The 17,566-nt window shown below is 37.4% G+C and overlaps 2 protein-coding genes across 2 annotated transcripts; both read left to right on the forward strand.

Moving 5' to 3' along the window:
• The first annotated feature begins 486 nt into the window (after positions 1–486).
• On the forward strand, positions 487–4,442 carry LOC116296510 (kielin/chordin-like protein). The gene is made up of 5 exons (XM_089037150.1): positions 487–609; positions 1,765–1,942; positions 2,209–2,403; positions 2,637–2,754; positions 4,266–4,442. Exons 1-5 carry the CDS (start codon positions 517–519, stop codon positions 4,288–4,290), a joined length of 609 nt encoding a protein of 202 aa, XP_088893276.1. The 5' UTR covers positions 487–516; the 3' UTR covers positions 4,291–4,442.
• A 1,498-nt stretch (positions 4,443–5,940) lies between these two features.
• Positions 5,941–17,478, forward strand: LOC116296511 (uncharacterized). The gene is made up of 7 exons (XM_031704536.2): positions 5,941–6,072; positions 10,981–11,187; positions 12,263–12,311; positions 13,608–13,895; positions 14,414–14,602; positions 15,576–15,752; positions 17,185–17,478. The coding sequence occupies exons 2-7, from the start codon at positions 11,119–11,121 to the stop codon at positions 17,265–17,267; spliced, it is 855 nt and encodes a 284-aa protein (XP_031560396.2). The 5' UTR covers positions 5,941–6,072; positions 10,981–11,118; the 3' UTR covers positions 17,268–17,478.
• The last annotated feature ends 88 nt before the right edge of the window (positions 17,479–17,566 follow it).

Here is a 17,566-nt window from a genome sequence, read left to right on the forward strand (position 1 = left end):
AAACTACAAAGGTAATGAGATAAATACGAGTATAAATAGATTAAAAAGAGTGTTGGTGTGGCAACCAGAAACAAAAAAAAAAAGAAGAAGAATTCGAATTTAATTTCATTCACAAAAAAGAGAAAAAAGACTTCAGTTCACAGTTTATTTTTCTAAGTGTAAAGTATCTACGAGCCTTTAAAAGACTCTTCTTTAGCTGTTGAACAAGTTTACTAAATGTTCTTCGTATTCTCAGCAATTTCTAAATTAATTCCTGTAATACATCTATCTAATTCTATTTAAAAAAAACAATTTAATCTCTTCACAACTCGGTAAGGTAGTAGTTAAAATTCGTGCTGGTTTCGAACTGGACATCGACTTGCGTATCAATCCCAGCACAGTTGGAAATTTATTTAATGATTCATATTATCAAGTTATTCTAAAATTGGATTTTTATCGGTCTATAAATTTAAGATTTTTATCTTTCATGCAGCAAGAATAGTTGGTATTTCTCGAAGCTGAAACAGTAAACTGAAGATGTCGAAGCTGTGGGTCTTCTCGCTTGTGCAGATTGTTGTTGTATTGTTGGTGTTACAACCTCGAACTTGCTTGTCGAAAAAAAAAGATAAGGTAAGGTGCAGGTGTAAGGAACATTCTTCGTTTGGTTTTGCTTTGTTTTGTGGCTTGTATTTACTTCATTTATTAAATGAACTATGGATCTTGAATACCAGAGGCCGCATGAATTGAACAACGCAACATCATTTAGGACGAGTTTTACAATGTTTTACTAAATATATTTTTACACCATTTCCGAGGTTAGTCTAGTTCAGGATAGTAAGGCAGGCAATTTAGAGAAGAGAAGAGAAGAGAAGAGAAGAAGGGAGAGATTATGATAATGAAATAGAGATTCGGTTTAAACATAATTAATATTAAAAGTTAATCTAGAGTTTAAGTCCACACTTGATATATTGTTCTGTCCTGTTAAAACTGTAATTATGTGCTTTACATATTTACTTAGCTTTTGATAACTTTACTGCTGATATAAAAGGGTGTAAAAATCAAGACAGACAGACAGACAGACAGACAGACAGACAGACAGACAAATAATTTATCTATTAAAAGCACAATAATATCACTAGTTATCTTTAGTTGTTTATCATGGACAGAAAACGAGGAGATTGTGGAACAATATCATAAAACTTTTTTGGCAAGATTCGTCGCAGATTTTAAAACCGGCTTTGTAAAGGGAGACTAGCAACACATCAAACAAACTCAAGTACCATGGGGCTTAGTCAGGAATCGAACTCGCTACCCCAGGCTTGAACTACACACTCAGTGAGCGGTGAGAGAGACAGTAAAAGCCTATGACATTCTGGGGGACGAGGGGTGAAAATAACCCAACTTTTGGAAAGCTAACCAAAGTGTTTTTTAAAACTCCTTTTTTTGTGCACGAGACGTTGTCAGCGGTAGAAAAGAGAATGCATGAGCTAGGAAGATTACCGGATTCAAGAGAAGAAAAGAAGAGCTTTCCTTGAAAAACTGTTCAGGCTATTAGCCCCCTCTCCTTCCTCATCCACCTACCCCCTACCCCCTACCCCCTACCCCCTACCTCCTACCCCCTACCCCCTACCCCCTACCCCTACCCCCTACCCCTACCCCCTACCCCCTACCCCCTACCTCATCTCACACAAACAACCCCACACATATAGCTTCGATCGGGGGCATGCTGTTCTTTACCTAGCTAGCTTTACTTAGTCTTTATTCTTCTTCTTTCCACATCTCTAGAGCTGCATTCACCATGGCGTTGAATACAAGGAAGGCAAGAAAATACCGACTGAGAATCCATGTTTGAAATGTAAATGTCGTAAAGGCAAAGTCCAGTGCGAACAAGCGAAAAAGTGCCCTAAACTCGATGGCTGCCCGGCGCCAGTTACAGATCCTGAAGAATGTTGTCCCCGATGTGGTAACCGTTAATGTAGTCCACCATTTGACATTCAAATATGCTATAAATGGTCAATATCTAAAAAAACAAAAACAACAACAACAACAACAAAAAAAAAAAAAAAAAAGAGCCGTCATCTTGGTTGAATTTATCAAAATAATTTTCAATGAATTCTTTTGTTGTATCAACCAACATGGCCGCCGTGTATTTTGTTATTTCACTCCCTTCGGGATAATTGAAAACCTACAATAGTTGAGTGGACTAAGCTAGTAATGTTTGTGTTGCAGTATGCCAAGACACAGAAGGAAACACGTATCAGAGGTTCCAGAACTGGACCTTCAAAAAGGGAGAAACATGCTACGAGTGTGAATGTAAAAAGAACTCCATTGCCAAATGTAAAGAACAAAAATGCAAGGAGAAATCCTGTCCTAAAGGGTTTGACGGCGTAAACATGACGGGATTTTGCTGTCCTGTTTGCACAAGTGGGTAAAAATGTTAACATTTTAATTAACGAAGATTCAGAATTCCAATTGTTAGTCTGTATCTATTTTTGTTGCATTCGGTCCTAAAATTTGCAAACTTATTTTGAGAATGGCACTGTAGAACTTGGAAAAAGTATTTAAAAGTATGCTTTCTATTCTTTGATCTGTCTGTCTGTCTGTCTGTCTGTCCTTATCAGATGCTTGTTTAACTTAATCTCCCAATTCGTTTTCAGAGGTTATGCCAACCAAACGTCCACCTCCAAGAAAATTCAAAAATTGGAAAGAGCTAGATAAGTATATAACTGAACATGGAAGTGCCACACCCCGAATTGAATCCAAGCCTGAATCCAGGTGCGTATATGTTATTCGTACGCCCATTCAAATCCAAGTTTACAAAGTCTCTTTCAACATATGCTTTTTGACAAATCGCTCATAGATTTGCACTCTTAAAAAAATGTTCGCCGCGCTCGTGGTTCCACTTGAGTTTTGAACACTTCAAGCCGTCATCTATGTTCAATAAGAGGAAAATCCGCGTAAATCTATGAGCGATGTTGTTTTATTTTTACAATAAAAGAAACAAAAAAAAAAAAACAATAAACAAACAAACGAACAAAAAATAAAAAATAAAAAAACTAAAAACGAGGAAAAAGTTTAAAAGAAAAACGGTTTCAAGCGCGTACTATGCAAGTGTCAGTGTCCTCTTATTGATCATAGCTATCAGCCAATCAGATTGCGAAAATACGCTCTTTTATTAAAGTAAAAACAGTGTGTGTAAAGACGTTCCTCAAATGTGCCTCAACAACATTGAAACAGCCACCATGCTGGTTGATCTAACAAGAGAAGCTAATGAGGAATGCTTTGTTATCGTCAACCAAGATGGCGGCTATGACGTAACACTCCAATGCTCTATATATCGAGTTGCGCTTTCCATCACTCTGAGGTTAATTTGAGCCGAAACTTTTGAGTAGGGTTGCAATTGTTTACATGAAAATGATGACAAACGAAAGGAATTATAATATTCTCAAAGAGATGACACGCATATAAAATGTTTGGCAAACATACAAGGAAGCTATACAATATACTAATTTCTGCGATTTGAGGACATCATCCCGAACTTCACTTGCAGTAATGGTGGGTACTGTGTGGCCCCACCCCTCCCCTCTAAACTGGATCTTGTCCCCCAGCATACTAACGACAATGTCTATGTCTATGTATACACCCAATTGAAAAAACGTAGTCGGGTTCGAGAAGGTCATATCATCGAAGCTAAGACCGAAAACGATTTTGGGTACTCCGAAATGCGTATTATATTTGCATACAGACATGTAAAAATGCACAGTAGAGCAAAGTCGTTCGACCTAGATTAACAACATGCCAAAACCATGATGCATAAAATGTGCACAGGAAGGGAAAACTGCAATACGCATGAAATTAGCATAATTGTTTGTCTTCCCATGCTCCCCTTCGGTCTTAGCTTTGATGATATAATGAAGAAATAGAAAACGCGCGCGCGTGCTGTGTGCAGTCATAAAGCACGCGGGGGTTGGCAGAACACGAGAGAAGTGCTAGGAGAAGCACGACGCGTAGCGGAGTGCTTTTCGACACTTCTCGAGTGTTCTGTCAATCCCCAAGTGCTTCATAACTGCACACAGCACAGCAAGTAAGTTTTTTATTTCTTTTATAAAATACGAATTACGTGAATGACGAAACTGAAAGTGCGCGCGCGTGCTGTTTGCTCTCATAAAGCACGCGCTCCTAACCAATCAGATTGCGAGCTTTAGAGCAGTTATTTTATACCCTTTTTTATAACCCGACAACGTTTTTTCAATTAGGTATATCATATTTTGTATTTTGATCGTCAGGTCCATCCAGATGGTAGATCACTGATCGCCTAATGTCTCATCGTCTGTTTGGTTAATAAGTAAATATTGAGATACTTGTGGTTCAAATACAAGCAAAACCTAATTATTCTTAGAAAACTATATGAAATGTTCACAATAGTCACTACTAGCTACGTTGAATAAATACTAGAAAATAAATATAGTTTCTATCATTCTTTCCTTTCGATCCTTTTTTCAATCTGTGTATCATTTTTTTTCTATGCTTCAACTCCCTTTCCTTCTTTCATATTTACCCCTTCTTTTAAATATTTTTTTCATTATTTTATTCTCTCTTTTCTTTCTATTTTTTCTCCTTTATATCGCATTTTTTCAAATCTTTTTTTATATTTCATTTGAGATTATTTTTATTCATGTTAACTGAAGTAACCGGAGACCACACTTCCAGACATCGAATGCTGAACCGTCGTATTGCAGCGCCACCGCTATCCCGGGAGGAATTACAGACTGATCAGAAAGCTTGACCGAAGCCTAAGGGAGAGGTTAGTCGGCCCCTATACCGTAGATGAATTAACCCTTTGCTATGATCAGCAAACCAAAAATGTCGATTTTGCCACTGATAACTACATACCAGTCGGCACTTCTTTCCATGTGGGACGCTTTTTTGGAAACATGCCGCGAAGCCAACTTCACGCAAACTCAGTGAGGATAATCGTGAAAAGAGAGGATTTTTCTTGTGTTTTATATAACACATTTTGAAAGCATACCTTTTTAAGAAATCATTAAAAATGCCTACGAAAAGTATACAAAAACATAGAAAGTTGATTAAACTATGGTAGTGAGATATGCAAATGTATGTGAAAATAATGAATAGCAGAACCTCAACACACTCGAGCAATCAAGAATCGACTGATATGGAAACCTATTAGCCATTCCGAGATTGAGGGAAAACTCGTCGAGTTGGTTTCGCAGTGCATTTTGGGGCTGAGCTAGGCGGTTTAAAAAAGCCCCGAAATGCATTGAATTGCCAACTCGACCCAGTGTTTTCCTCAACCTCTGAATGGCTAACAGTTATACGTCCCTCGTTTTCCTTTGCTTCAAGGTACTAGCAACAAAGCACGGCACGGAACGCTATTGCTAGGAGTCTACTTCCAAGGTACTCCAGTCCTATCCTAGGGCTATAGGCCCCTTGCATGTGACGTCAAAGCAGCTCAATGTGGGGAACAAAACAAAAGAATTTCCAATCTCCTGAGAATTGGAACCTATTGTTTTGTCCTCAGATTGAGCTGCAAGGGGTCTATATTTTGTTTTTTGGTGTTTCAAAAGATTTGTCCCCAGAATCAAGGTCACTTCACTTTTATTTACATTGGCCCTATTATTGTTCGGCTTGGTCTAATACCTTTCTATTTACCTAATTTTACTCAATTAATTCTTAAATCTACAAAAAAAATCCGTTCATCGTTCCTTGTTTAACCATTTGCCTCTCTTTGCATCTCTTTCTTGTTCCTTAAAAACCGCTTATTTTTAGTTTAACGATGTTAAGTTAAAAATTTTGGGGACATATTCTGAATCAAATTTCACTGTAAATTTCGCTTCGCTTCGTCGTGTTTTGACAAAGATGTATTTTCAATGTCCCAGCTTGAATGGTATATTCTGGTCACTTGAAGCGTAGTAGAGCCTGAGATTTTGAATAAAACAAGGGAATTCTTCGCTTCCTTGGATAAATAAATATTTAGCTAGGTATTATAGCAAGCTGGGCAAAGCACTGACGGCAGATTCAATCTTCTTGGAAGGTCAATGAAATAGCGTGGGAACCTGTTCTTTTATTAAGGTACATTTAGATCGGTATGGTTTTTAACTTCTATGAAGACAGATTGTAACTTAGACTTTTACATGATCAAAATATTTTAAAAGCTAACTATACTTTATTTTTGGTTTAAATAGTTTAAATGTTTCGGGATTCGATAATTGCTAGGAATGTAGAATCTATTACCTATACTGTTGGACGAGTTCAGAAGCGAAAACCAGAACCGAATAGAACGGATTTATATCGGACTTTCTTTGCTTAGCGATGCTTTACTAGCTTTTTGACTGTTTATGACATTTGATATAACAAGCTTCATTAATCAACACAATATCTAGATCCCTCGATCATTCAAAATTCACGGACCAAATATTAATGAACAACAACTTTTGACAACTCAGAAACTGTCAAAGACAATAACCAAAGTTTAGTGTAGAAAATTTGTGCAAAATGTTATTGTGGATGTTGTCAGCAAACCTTGAACAGTTCAAGTTATGACGATACTCTGAATCGCCTTCAAGCTGATTAGAGTCAGGGCTCACAGCGGATTGAAATTTAGCTTGTTAGGTTTTGCGGATGGAGATAAAATGGACTGAGAATCCGGAGAAAAGAAATCGAATCAATGGGGTAATCAGTATGAGAAGAAGGCGGCCGATTTTCGAGATTGAGGTCGAAAAAAATAAGTTTCATTTCAAGTTTAAACATATAAATCTAATATTCCTGTATAATTTTAAACCGCTAATTAATGTTTCCCCCCCCCCTTCAAAAAGCCGGGAAAATTAAACTACTTGAAGTTAGTCACCATGCCTGCCTCCCGCCCTGGAATTTTTTTGCTTTTTTGTTTTCCATATAATATTTCATATTGCATATGTGGTAGTTACGACTCGAAACTCTACTCTAACATAACTTGAAAATTCATCGTAACACTTCAATCGATTATCCGGATCATTTGGTTATGAAGTTATGCTGTTATGTGCACTAGATCGTGGCTGATCGATTTGATTGAATGGAACATCGCGTAAACAAACTAAGCCTCTCTCTTTGATGTTTTATTCATCAATGCTTTGAATAAATCCTCTTGCTTTGGGCATATATAAAAAGTTTTCCCATTTCAGACCACGTGTATGATTCCCTTGAGTATTACTTCCTTGTTTCTCCAGTTGGTATCGCTTGGTTGTATTTTAACAAAATATTAATCATTTGGGGAGGTTTGGCATGGAAAATCATTTTGACCTAACATAAGAGGGTCTTATTGATTTGTGATGATTTTTGAAGGCTTTTTTTAGCATAAGTTGTGAAATGAGAGGACTGCAATGCCATCGATCTTGCCATCGATCTCAACGTTTGTTCAAAGGTAGAAAGGTCCTGCGAAGCAGTAATCTTTCGAGGGAATTTCGCAGAAAGCTGAGAATTCGCTCATATGCTTATCTGAGACTGATTTACCGCGGAAATAAAAAAATAAAGGAAAATTCCGAAAATTCCGGGGGAAAAAAGAAGTATGAAAAGTAAGACAGGAAGCAAACAAAAAGAGTAGTAATAAAACAAGGAAGGAAGTGCGACACGTTGAAAGCAAAGAGGATATAGATACTATATTTATATTTCTGACAAAAGCCAGAAAGGAAGTCATCAGTATAAATTCCCCATCGGCAATTCTGCTAAAAAAGGAAAGAAATTCTTTTCCTTTTACTAAAGTTTAACTGTCAAAAAATATGAATGTAACAGGAAACCAAATATCAACCAAGATAACACACAAAGAAAAGCCAAAAATGATTGCCAGAAAGGAAGTGGTATATCGGTATTTGCTGAAGCGAATCACATTTGTTATTTTTGGTAAACATTAATGAGTGTGTTCGTAAAACGAAGGATTTCTTTGACGTTAGACACTCTTGAGAATGATTACAAACCATAAGTTGAATTAATAACCCACATGAAGCCCATTCAATGTTATCGTACCTTTAATGCTACAAAGGAATGCATGTGGAATGTGTATCGTAAGAATGTTATCTATAAAGTATTTTTATGTGTGTTCTCTGCACGCAATTTGGAGCCAATACGACGAGTTTTAGCTTTTTTACGGGTCTACCAATATACGCATTCTTTCTAACAAAGCACATGTACATTGCTTGGGCGTCCTGTGTTTATGATACGAGCGAAAAACGTCTGCGCACGCTCTGCATAAAAATTAGTCAAAAACGCCTCTTCGTGATGTCGATACAATATACCAGTTTGACATTCAACATGTCTGACAAATGGACTTTACAAGATGCCAAAACTTAAAGTCAGCTCTTAAAACTTAGATAATTTTATATGATAACATTCACACCATCCAGTCTACACCACTTCCTTATGAAGACTAGCAGTTTGCAGTCGATACGTCGCGCGGTCCTTCTACCTCAAAATGACCTTAAATCGGGAGACAAATGAATAACTAAAACTAGTTTTAACGAGAAATAATATTTTCCATCCGAATCTCTTATATGGTCGTTGTTAATACAGTATCTGTTTTTATTTTTTGTATATTCGGAGGAACAACATAGCATGGGTGGCGTTCGCGGCTAACGCGTCGTCTTTCACCGCTTTGAGTCCAACGGGTCGGGTCGTTGGTTCGAGCCCTGCGGTCGCCACATGTGAATTGAGTTTGTTTAATGTGTTGTTCTCTCCTATGCTACGAGGGTTTTCTCCGGGTTCTCCGGTTTCCTCCCTCCGTAAGAATCAACATGTGAGTTGAGCGTTGTGTGCATAGAATATTAAATGTAGTGGTATTGCGTGTGAGCGAAAAGTGTCCCCAATTAGTGCGAAAGCGGAAGAACGACTAGACACTTAATTAAAGATTTTCTTTCTCACTAAAATTTTCCTAAATTCTTGGAAAACGTGCTGAAACGCAAGCATGCGCAAGCGTCTTTATTTTCTGGCGATCAAAAATCATGATTATATTAATACGTTAATGTAACTAAGGGATTGGAGCACTAGGAAACAATGAGATTACTTCCTTCTGTACTTTTTACCTTAGAGGAGCGTTGCATGTGTCGAGCTGAAACGGAAAACTTTTTTGACACTAACGATAACCTAGCTGTAAGTTTTGCACTATTATAACAACATTAGCTGAAATGTATTAGACTTAAAACCGGATCTTCAAAGTTAGCAGGGCTTACTCTATGTCTTACCGTTTTTTTTTTTTCCAGTGTTTAAGCAATGTTGTATTGATTTATTTGCGAAGGAAATATTAGAAGGTTTAAAAAAATAATTTATATTAAGTGTTTGCTAGCTATGGAAACGCCGACAAAATGTTATTACTTCTTAAACTCTCAAGTGGAAGACCGTTGACCGGCTATCTAAAGTATTGGCGGTTATTCAAGTTACTTGTACAACCTATAACAAAACAACCCTTTTCCGGGGTCACAAGGGAAGTAATTCCTGTTTTATCTATTTTAATCAAATAGGTGGAGACACTATAAGTTGGATCGTAATATTACCCATTTTAGACCACGTTTCATTCACTTGAGTCAGTTGAGAATAAGATTCCGCACGTATTTTCTTATGTACAACCGTAAATTAAACAAAGAAATAATAGTCTAGGGGAAGACACGTGGACTGGAATGGGAAAGCATTTTACCCAAGCTAACAAAGTCTACAGTCATTTGACTAAACGTTGTCGTTGATTGATCATCCCTACGCGCCTAGACCGAAAAGGATAACGGGTAAATTACCCAGAACTTGCGTCATCCAAACTGCTCGCCAGTTTAAATCTTCGCTGTACGCTCGAGACATGGTTTTAGGAAATGAAATGGGATCGAAAAAAGCGAGCTCAAGACGTGTTAGATAACACATGCGGCAGCTAGTAACTGTGAATTAATCATCCCCATGATACTTTTCGGTCTAGGCGCGTAGGGATGAAGCCGATCAAACGACAACGTTTAGTCAAAGGACTGTATACAACGGTATACAACGGTAGCAGCTAAATCACTGGTTCTGTCGATAAAAATTTTCTGTAACTTGAGTTTACGGCCTTATGATTTTCCTGCAGTCTTTCGTATTCTGCAAACTCGGTAGTTGCGAGCTGCACGCTGACATTTGGGTTTTCGCTGCTGTCAACCAAAACCAATCACTCGGTACGTTTTATGTTCTTGACTGGCGGCAGTAAAAAACAAATTTCACAACAAGCCGTTGGAATTTCTGAGTTCGCAGAATAATGGAAAACCGCAGTAACTCTTTTGTCATATCTTGCAATTAGTTTAATTTTAACCATCCTCCATGAACAAAATATACCTTCCGGTCATCTGAGGATGGCAGAGGATAGGGATCTTAAAAGCCCAGGAACCAGGAACCAGGAACCGTTAGTATCGTAACTGCCCCCAAACTCAAAGACTTGATGACTCAAGACCTTTAGAGACCAAAAGAGATTTAGAGACGTTCTTGAAAGACGCATAATATAATTATTGTCTCTAATTGATAATAGAGGACTTTAATCTACGCATTCCATGGGAATACATAAATGCAGACAAAAGAAATAGCCACCATTTTGGTTGACAAGACAAAAGTTCTCGTCTAAGTTGGCGGCTATGACGTCAAATGACACCCTAAAAAAATTGAAAACATTTCTCTGAATAACAAAAAACAATTTTAGGAAGGTTTGTCTTAAGACTAAGTGTTTTTTTTTTGTTATAGACGATTATAATAACAGTTTGGTCTTATCATGTCTAATTTTTATCCCAATTAGTTATATTTTTTATCACCAAGTACGACCTACAAAGCAATTTCTTTTTCAGCGCGTATTTTTCTAGTTGCTTCCTAGATCGCCGACAGGGCATAAGCATCAAAATCATTTTCCAATTATCCATTATATCAACATTTCCTCCAACTAGATCCGGCGACTGTTGTGAATGACGTTACCGAGATAGGAAACGACATTCTAATGTCTTCTTTATTCCTCTTTAGTTATCTGGTTCTGATAGGGTCTCTATTGTTCAGCTGCCGATAAAAAAGACATTTAAAGACCAAAAAAGAGGCTAAGAGGACAGTAATCTGTGGTGAACAGCCGTTAGAGTACTTTGAACTTGAAAGACTCAAAGAGTCATGGCTTTTTTGTATTTCATCGTTTTCATTTGCTGCATTGATTTGGTCATCAGTAAAAACATCTTAAAGGTAAGCTTCTTAACTCTTGATTTCTCCATCGTTTTCTTAACTATATCAAAACCACCGGTTAAGTAAACCAGTAGCCCTACTAGTTACCAGATTCACAATCATTATAGAAATTAGCAACTATATGTTTCATGTCAGACTACACTACTTAGGATAAAAGTTATAGATATCAGAAACACAGGTAGAAGTACGCTATCACCTGTGTTATCCAGAAGAGTCTTATCACTTCTCTCTTGAACAAATTCCATTTGTTTTTATTGGCATGGGTTTTTACGAGTATAAGATAAGCGGCTTTCTTAGACTTTTCATTTTGCGTATCTTACCTGATCGGCTTCAAATAAAGTTCTATGTTGTATACATAAAGGGATCAATGGGTAATCGGTGAATTTGTTAACCCTGGCAGGGAAGATTGTATTCAGCCTTAATTTTTTTAGATTGTACTTTAAATTTAAAAGGTAAATCGGCTAATACTAATTTTCTATGATATAATTCATTAAATTGAAATTACTTGGGGCGCCAAGCTATGGAAACGTACAGAGGAGAGGAGATTGGAGAAAACAAGAGCACATTAGAAGAAAAAGAGTGTAGAGGAGGAGGAAGGAGAAGAGAAGAGAAGAGAAGAGAAGAGAAGAGAAGAGAAGAGAAGAGAAGAGAAGAGAAGAGAAGAGAAGAGAAGAGACGAGAAGAGAAGAGAAGCCCCCCGATCGAGCATCAGACGACAGACTAGGGCCTCTCCTCTCTCCCTCCTCTCCTATCGAAGCCCTCCACTAAAGAGAAGAGAAGAGAAACAAAACTAGTTTCAAATAACGTGCCTATAATGTTTACTTAACAATCATTATTAACTATATGCCTAAACGCGGTATTAACACATTTCTTGAAGCGATAAGTCCGGCAAAAGGAAAGCACGAAACTATATACTTCTGTTATTAAAAAGGACTGATTGTAAAAGTGTTGAGAATATTATTCAAACGCTGCCCGACGACATTTATTTCGATATCCATATGTATTCGATTGTTGGAGCTATTACTGAAGGATATAATTAATTTTTCATTTATTATACATTTTACGGCTGGTTTAGGAAGAAGACATTAATCCACTAAAACTAGAAGAGAGGCAACTTGATATTGGTAAGTCTTAGATATTAGCGGTGTTGCCATGGTAACTTGGCTATGACCAACAACTCATTGGAAATTTACATTGACTATTAGACTATTGCAAACTATTTACATTGACACCTAGATATTCTTTTGGGAAATATAATATTGTGTATGATTTCAATTTAAAGAGTTCGAATCTCTTCTTGTTTCTTTTCTTTTTTTCTCCTCTCCTCTCCTCTCCTCTCCTCTCCTCTAAAATACGGGCAATAGCCATCCATTAGCGGAAGAATTGCCTTTACACTAGGTAGCGGAAATGGATAATTGCAATAATTACTTGTTAAGGAGAGTTTGTTTTCACGTACCACCTGTCTTCGCGGTATCCGGACCGGAACCATTCAACATAATCTTTTTAGAAGAAAAACCAAAACAGACTAAGATGGAAAAGAAAAAGAAAAATACAAACAATAATTAAAAATCAACCACACCCTAAATCCATTGTTTGATGTAGGTTCTTAAATTCGGCGGAAAACCCAGATTCTCAAAGCCGGCGGCGGAATTGATATCAACAGGGTAGAGCGGGGCTGAATTATAAACCCGGGATAGGTTTTTAATTACTTTTCCTTATACTTGCCCGAGAGAACGCAAGGTATGAAAACAGTACTATTTTTATTTCTATCGGAACAATAGAGTGCAAACGCGGATATATTGTACTCTATTTCCAAAAGAACAAAGCAACAGTAATCTATCTCTCTGAATTCATTATAATTTAGTATTTCGTGTTTTGCATCGAAACAATGGAATTTAGGGCTTAGTTGATATTTTAAACCAGTTCGAACGCACGGGCTCGGTTTTGCATTAGAATTCAAGACCTCGGGCCTGCGGCCCTGTCTTGAATTCTAATTCAAAACCTCGTCCTAGGGTTTGAACCTTTATTTAAAATCATATATATTGAAAAATACTAAATATTCCTTTAACACCTTTCTTATTCGTGCACACAGCACTCTGCTCTTATGATAATTGGCATTTACATTGGAACCGTTTAAAGGTCCGTTCTCCCCTCCTTAATTTTGTAATATTTTAACGAGTTTTCTTTATCAAGCTCAAAAAGAAAAGAAAAACAGCCGGAAATATTTCCATAAGAATAAAAAAACAATTGCCAAGTGAAATCTTTAAATGACAAAAAAATTCTTAGGGCCCCCCTTGAAGCCCCCCAAAAAGACAACTATCCCCCCGGGCAATCTCTCGTAGCTTCTTCCCCCCCCCCCCCCCCCCACCCCATTTTACTGGTAAGATTTTTTTAACCCTTCCCCCCTTTTTTTTCCACAGGAGATGCACCTCAGGTTAAATCAATAGGATGCTACAAAGATCAGCAGTGGGATCGAGCATTTCCAGTATTCTACAAGAGTATGAGAGGACACACGCCATCGGAGATCATTATAGGATGTGCCAAGGCCGCGGTTGCTAACGGGTTCGTGTATTTTGGTACTCAGTATGGCGGAGAGTGTTGGGGAGGAAAGGATGGGTATCTACGATACGATATGCACGGCCCTGCAGATAACTGTGAGGAGAAGATAGGGGCAACATGGAGCAACTATGTTTATCAGATTGAAAGAGGTTAGTAGGATCCTTAGGATATTACAGTCTCAAGTTTGAATGACAATGATGTAATGTTGTAGTGTCGTAACCAGGTGATCTCGCGCACGCACTTCCGGTTACTATTAACCAATCAGAAGCATTTTGATGCATCGACAAAAGTTCCATGAGGAATTTCAAAATGGAGGCGCCTTACGATTTAACCTTTTCAGAATACGTCCTGAAATATAACTTAACATCGAAACATTCTATGTTACATGTACTAGAGATGTAGTTTTACTAATATTGTGTACGACGCTATTGTATACCTATCTAATGTTGCAGCAACCTCTTGTCTCATGGTGTATTGGATACAGATGTAGTTTTACTAATGTTGTGTACGACGCTGTTGGGTATACCTATCTAATGTTGCAACAACCTCTTGTCTCATGGTGTATTGGATACAGATGTAGTTTTACTAATGTTGTGTACGACGCTGTTGGGTATACCTATCTAATGTTGAAACAACCTTTTGTCTCATGGTGGTGTATTTGTTTCAGTGGACGGATATTGTGTTGCACACAACAAGTTTTACAAATACAACACTCTCGTGGACGAGAATAACCCTTGTGAAACATGCACCTGTCAGTCTGATGGTCACGTGATTTGCCATCATAAGACGTGTCCCGTTCTGCCAATGAGTTGCGAGAAAAAGGTTACTCCTTCTGGACAATGTTGTTCAGTGTGCGGTGAGTCTATTCACGATTTTCTATCTTTTATTTGATTTTTTATTCTATTAGCTTTTACTTTTATTTTTCTATTATACTAACTTTCCAAGAATAATTTTAACAAATTAAACAGTAACAGAAATAAAAGGCAGGAGGACCGCAACAACATTAATTATCATCTGCGAGCCCAGTTTGTTGGAACTCTTTTTATGATTTTTTGGGTTTTTCTTCTGCTGGGGAGGAGGGAGGGGGTTTTACTTTGCTGCCGCAACTACGTAGCCAAATACTGCAGGCTCATACATCATATGTTTTAGTTCCGTCTTCTTTGTTAAAAAAATATATAGTAGTACCTAAGTACCTTATGTCACAAAGGCTGGTTCGGACGTGCTTCCGCCTAAAGGCTCGTGCAATAATGGACGTACCCTTTTTTAAATGATCTTAGATGCGAGAATTTACTCTCCATCCAATGATGCCCGAAACACGGCACGAACACGGCGTGGACACGGTCACGCCAAGGTCACGGCCCTGCCAAACCAATCAAATTGCTCGAGAAACTTTTTTAAAGTGATACGAAAATATCTCTACTATTAAATTGTTCCAATGATGGAATAATATTACGATAATATTTAGCAATTATTCGCCGAAGATGAAGTGAATATCGGGGAATATTTACCGAGACGCGAGTCTTCGGGCGGCGAGGTAAATATTATCGATATTCACTGAGGCTGAGGCAAATAATATCTAACTATATATACAAAGGTGATTCTTTCAAAAGAAAAAAAAAAAAAAAAAAAAAAAAAAAAAGAAGATAAAAGACATTTTTCCGGTAACAGCAACAAAGCGGCTGGCCGCCAGTTTGGATTATCGCTGGAGGTGATTATCGCGTGATAGTGTGAGTTTCTCGACCAATCAGCGCGCGAGATTTTCAATAATCACCTGTGCATTTTTACTAATTGCCATTAAACTAATTCACGTTTATAATAATAATTCATAGCATGTTACCACAAAAATAAATATTACCAAAATGGAGATAGTTGGTCATGGCCCTTGAATAATAATGGATGTGAAGAGTGCTCCTGTTCCAATGACCAAGCCGATTGTCAGATCAAAGTTTGCCCTACTTGTAGTGAGTACTTGGACCTACAACCAGGACAGTGTTGTCGGGCTTGTGGTAAGTATGAGTGATTATGAACATCGGTCATACAGTGATAGGATCATCTACTCCTTCCTTTCCTTTCACATCCATTTCAGATTACCTTACCTTCCATTCCATTTCCTTTCCTCTTCAATCCCATTCTATTTCATTCCATCTTTTCCAATTCCATTCTATTCTGTCCTATCCCATTCCATTCTCTCCGATCACTTTTCTTATCTTTCCTTTTCCATTCAATTCCATTTCATTATCTTTTCCAATTCCATTCCATTTCCTCCCACCTCTTTCCTTATCTTTCCTCTTCCATCCAATTTCCTTCCATTTCCACTCCGGAAAAGAGTAGACTTACCGGAATGTTCCACTGATTACAATTCTATTCAGTTCTTCAGTGATCAATACACTTAATTCAATCAAGTAAGTCAGGAAAAAGCCAGCACGAAAGCTTATAATGGATTATGAGGATAATGGGGAACTTTTCATAACGTTAACAAACAAGTAAAGATTTTTTAATACAAACTGCAGCTTAAGGATGCTCAGAAGTGCATGGTGAGACTCTTAGCTACTCTTACTGGTAAAAGATGTGCAAGTATATCTATCAACACCGCTGTCAATCAGTTGAAACATGTAAAATGTTTTTACTCATAATCCTTGTCGGTTTGTGCTTTGTAGATTTTCTGGTGACTAACTTTATTGAAATAAGTATAACAAACTTAAAGTGAGTTATCTAGAGCATTAGTGAACGATAAATTTTTATCGCTTTGCATGGCAAAAAAAACCCTCCAAAAAAACCCACTGTTTTATCGGTCATCATTGAAATCTAGGGATCCAAATGTTGTGTAGTGACACTGCCTTTCATCTCGGGTTTATTAGGTCTCGTTAGGTCTCTTCCCTCGATTCGAGAGTGTTTCTTAAAACAAACCCTAACAAGCTAAATTCTAATTCTAAATTCTAATTGAGTTTTTGCACCATCACGTGGCGGCAGCCATGATAGATGGCAGGAATAACACAATCGTTTTACATGAGAAAGAATTCAATTCCGAAGAGCAAAGGAATTTTATTGTTCTGCCATCTAACCACAGGGCGGTCCAAGTTGTGTTAGGTGCGCCGGCAAGCAATGGTGCAATACCTCTATTCGTTTTGTAAGCTGAGTTATAGCCGTGCCGTCAACATACACTACTTAAAATCCAAAAAGTAGAGCGAATTCGATAATTTGAGGCCTGCCACCTCAGACGCTCTAAATTTATTTATTTATTTTATTCTATTTATTTTTTATTTTTTGCTCTTTTTACTTTTTTTACTTTTCTTACCGTTTTGTAATTTACTTTTTAATTTAATTAATTTTCAATATATTTCTTTGCTTTTAAAGTTCTTTTTCTTTTCCCTCAATTTTCTTTTTCTACCATTTTTCATTCATCCGTCCATCCATTTATAATTTCTGTTTTCTTTTCAGTCCCAAAGCCCACAATCATTATCCCACCGACAACAGAAGAACCAATCTTAACTCTTCCTCCATGGCCTCCAATCAAGAAATGAGAAAATTGAAGAAAGGCGCCCGACCTTTGTAGTTTTTTAATGTAATCTCATTTCCAAATGAATTGAATTTCTGTCTACTTCTCTTATACACATTAGAAACAATTCCGGGGCAAATGCATGTAATTAAAAAAAAAAACCATGTTTGATGATGAATAAACCACGCAGATATTAAAGTACACTCAAGCACATTAATAAATATTGAGACAAAGTTCTTTTCTAGTTCCATCTCAGTTACTTTAGCTATGTTTACTTAGTTTATTTAACCAAGTGTAGAAGCGAGCTTTAGGTTCTTGGGGCAT

This window comes from Actinia tenebrosa, unplaced genomic scaffold (genome assembly GCF_029948245.1).
Source record: "Actinia tenebrosa isolate PJP-AT-01 unplaced genomic scaffold, QUT_ActTen_1.0 PGA_scaffold4__44_contigs__length_22323623, whole genome shotgun sequence".
Taxonomy (NCBI): domain Eukaryota; kingdom Metazoa; phylum Cnidaria; class Anthozoa; order Actiniaria; family Actiniidae; genus Actinia; species Actinia tenebrosa.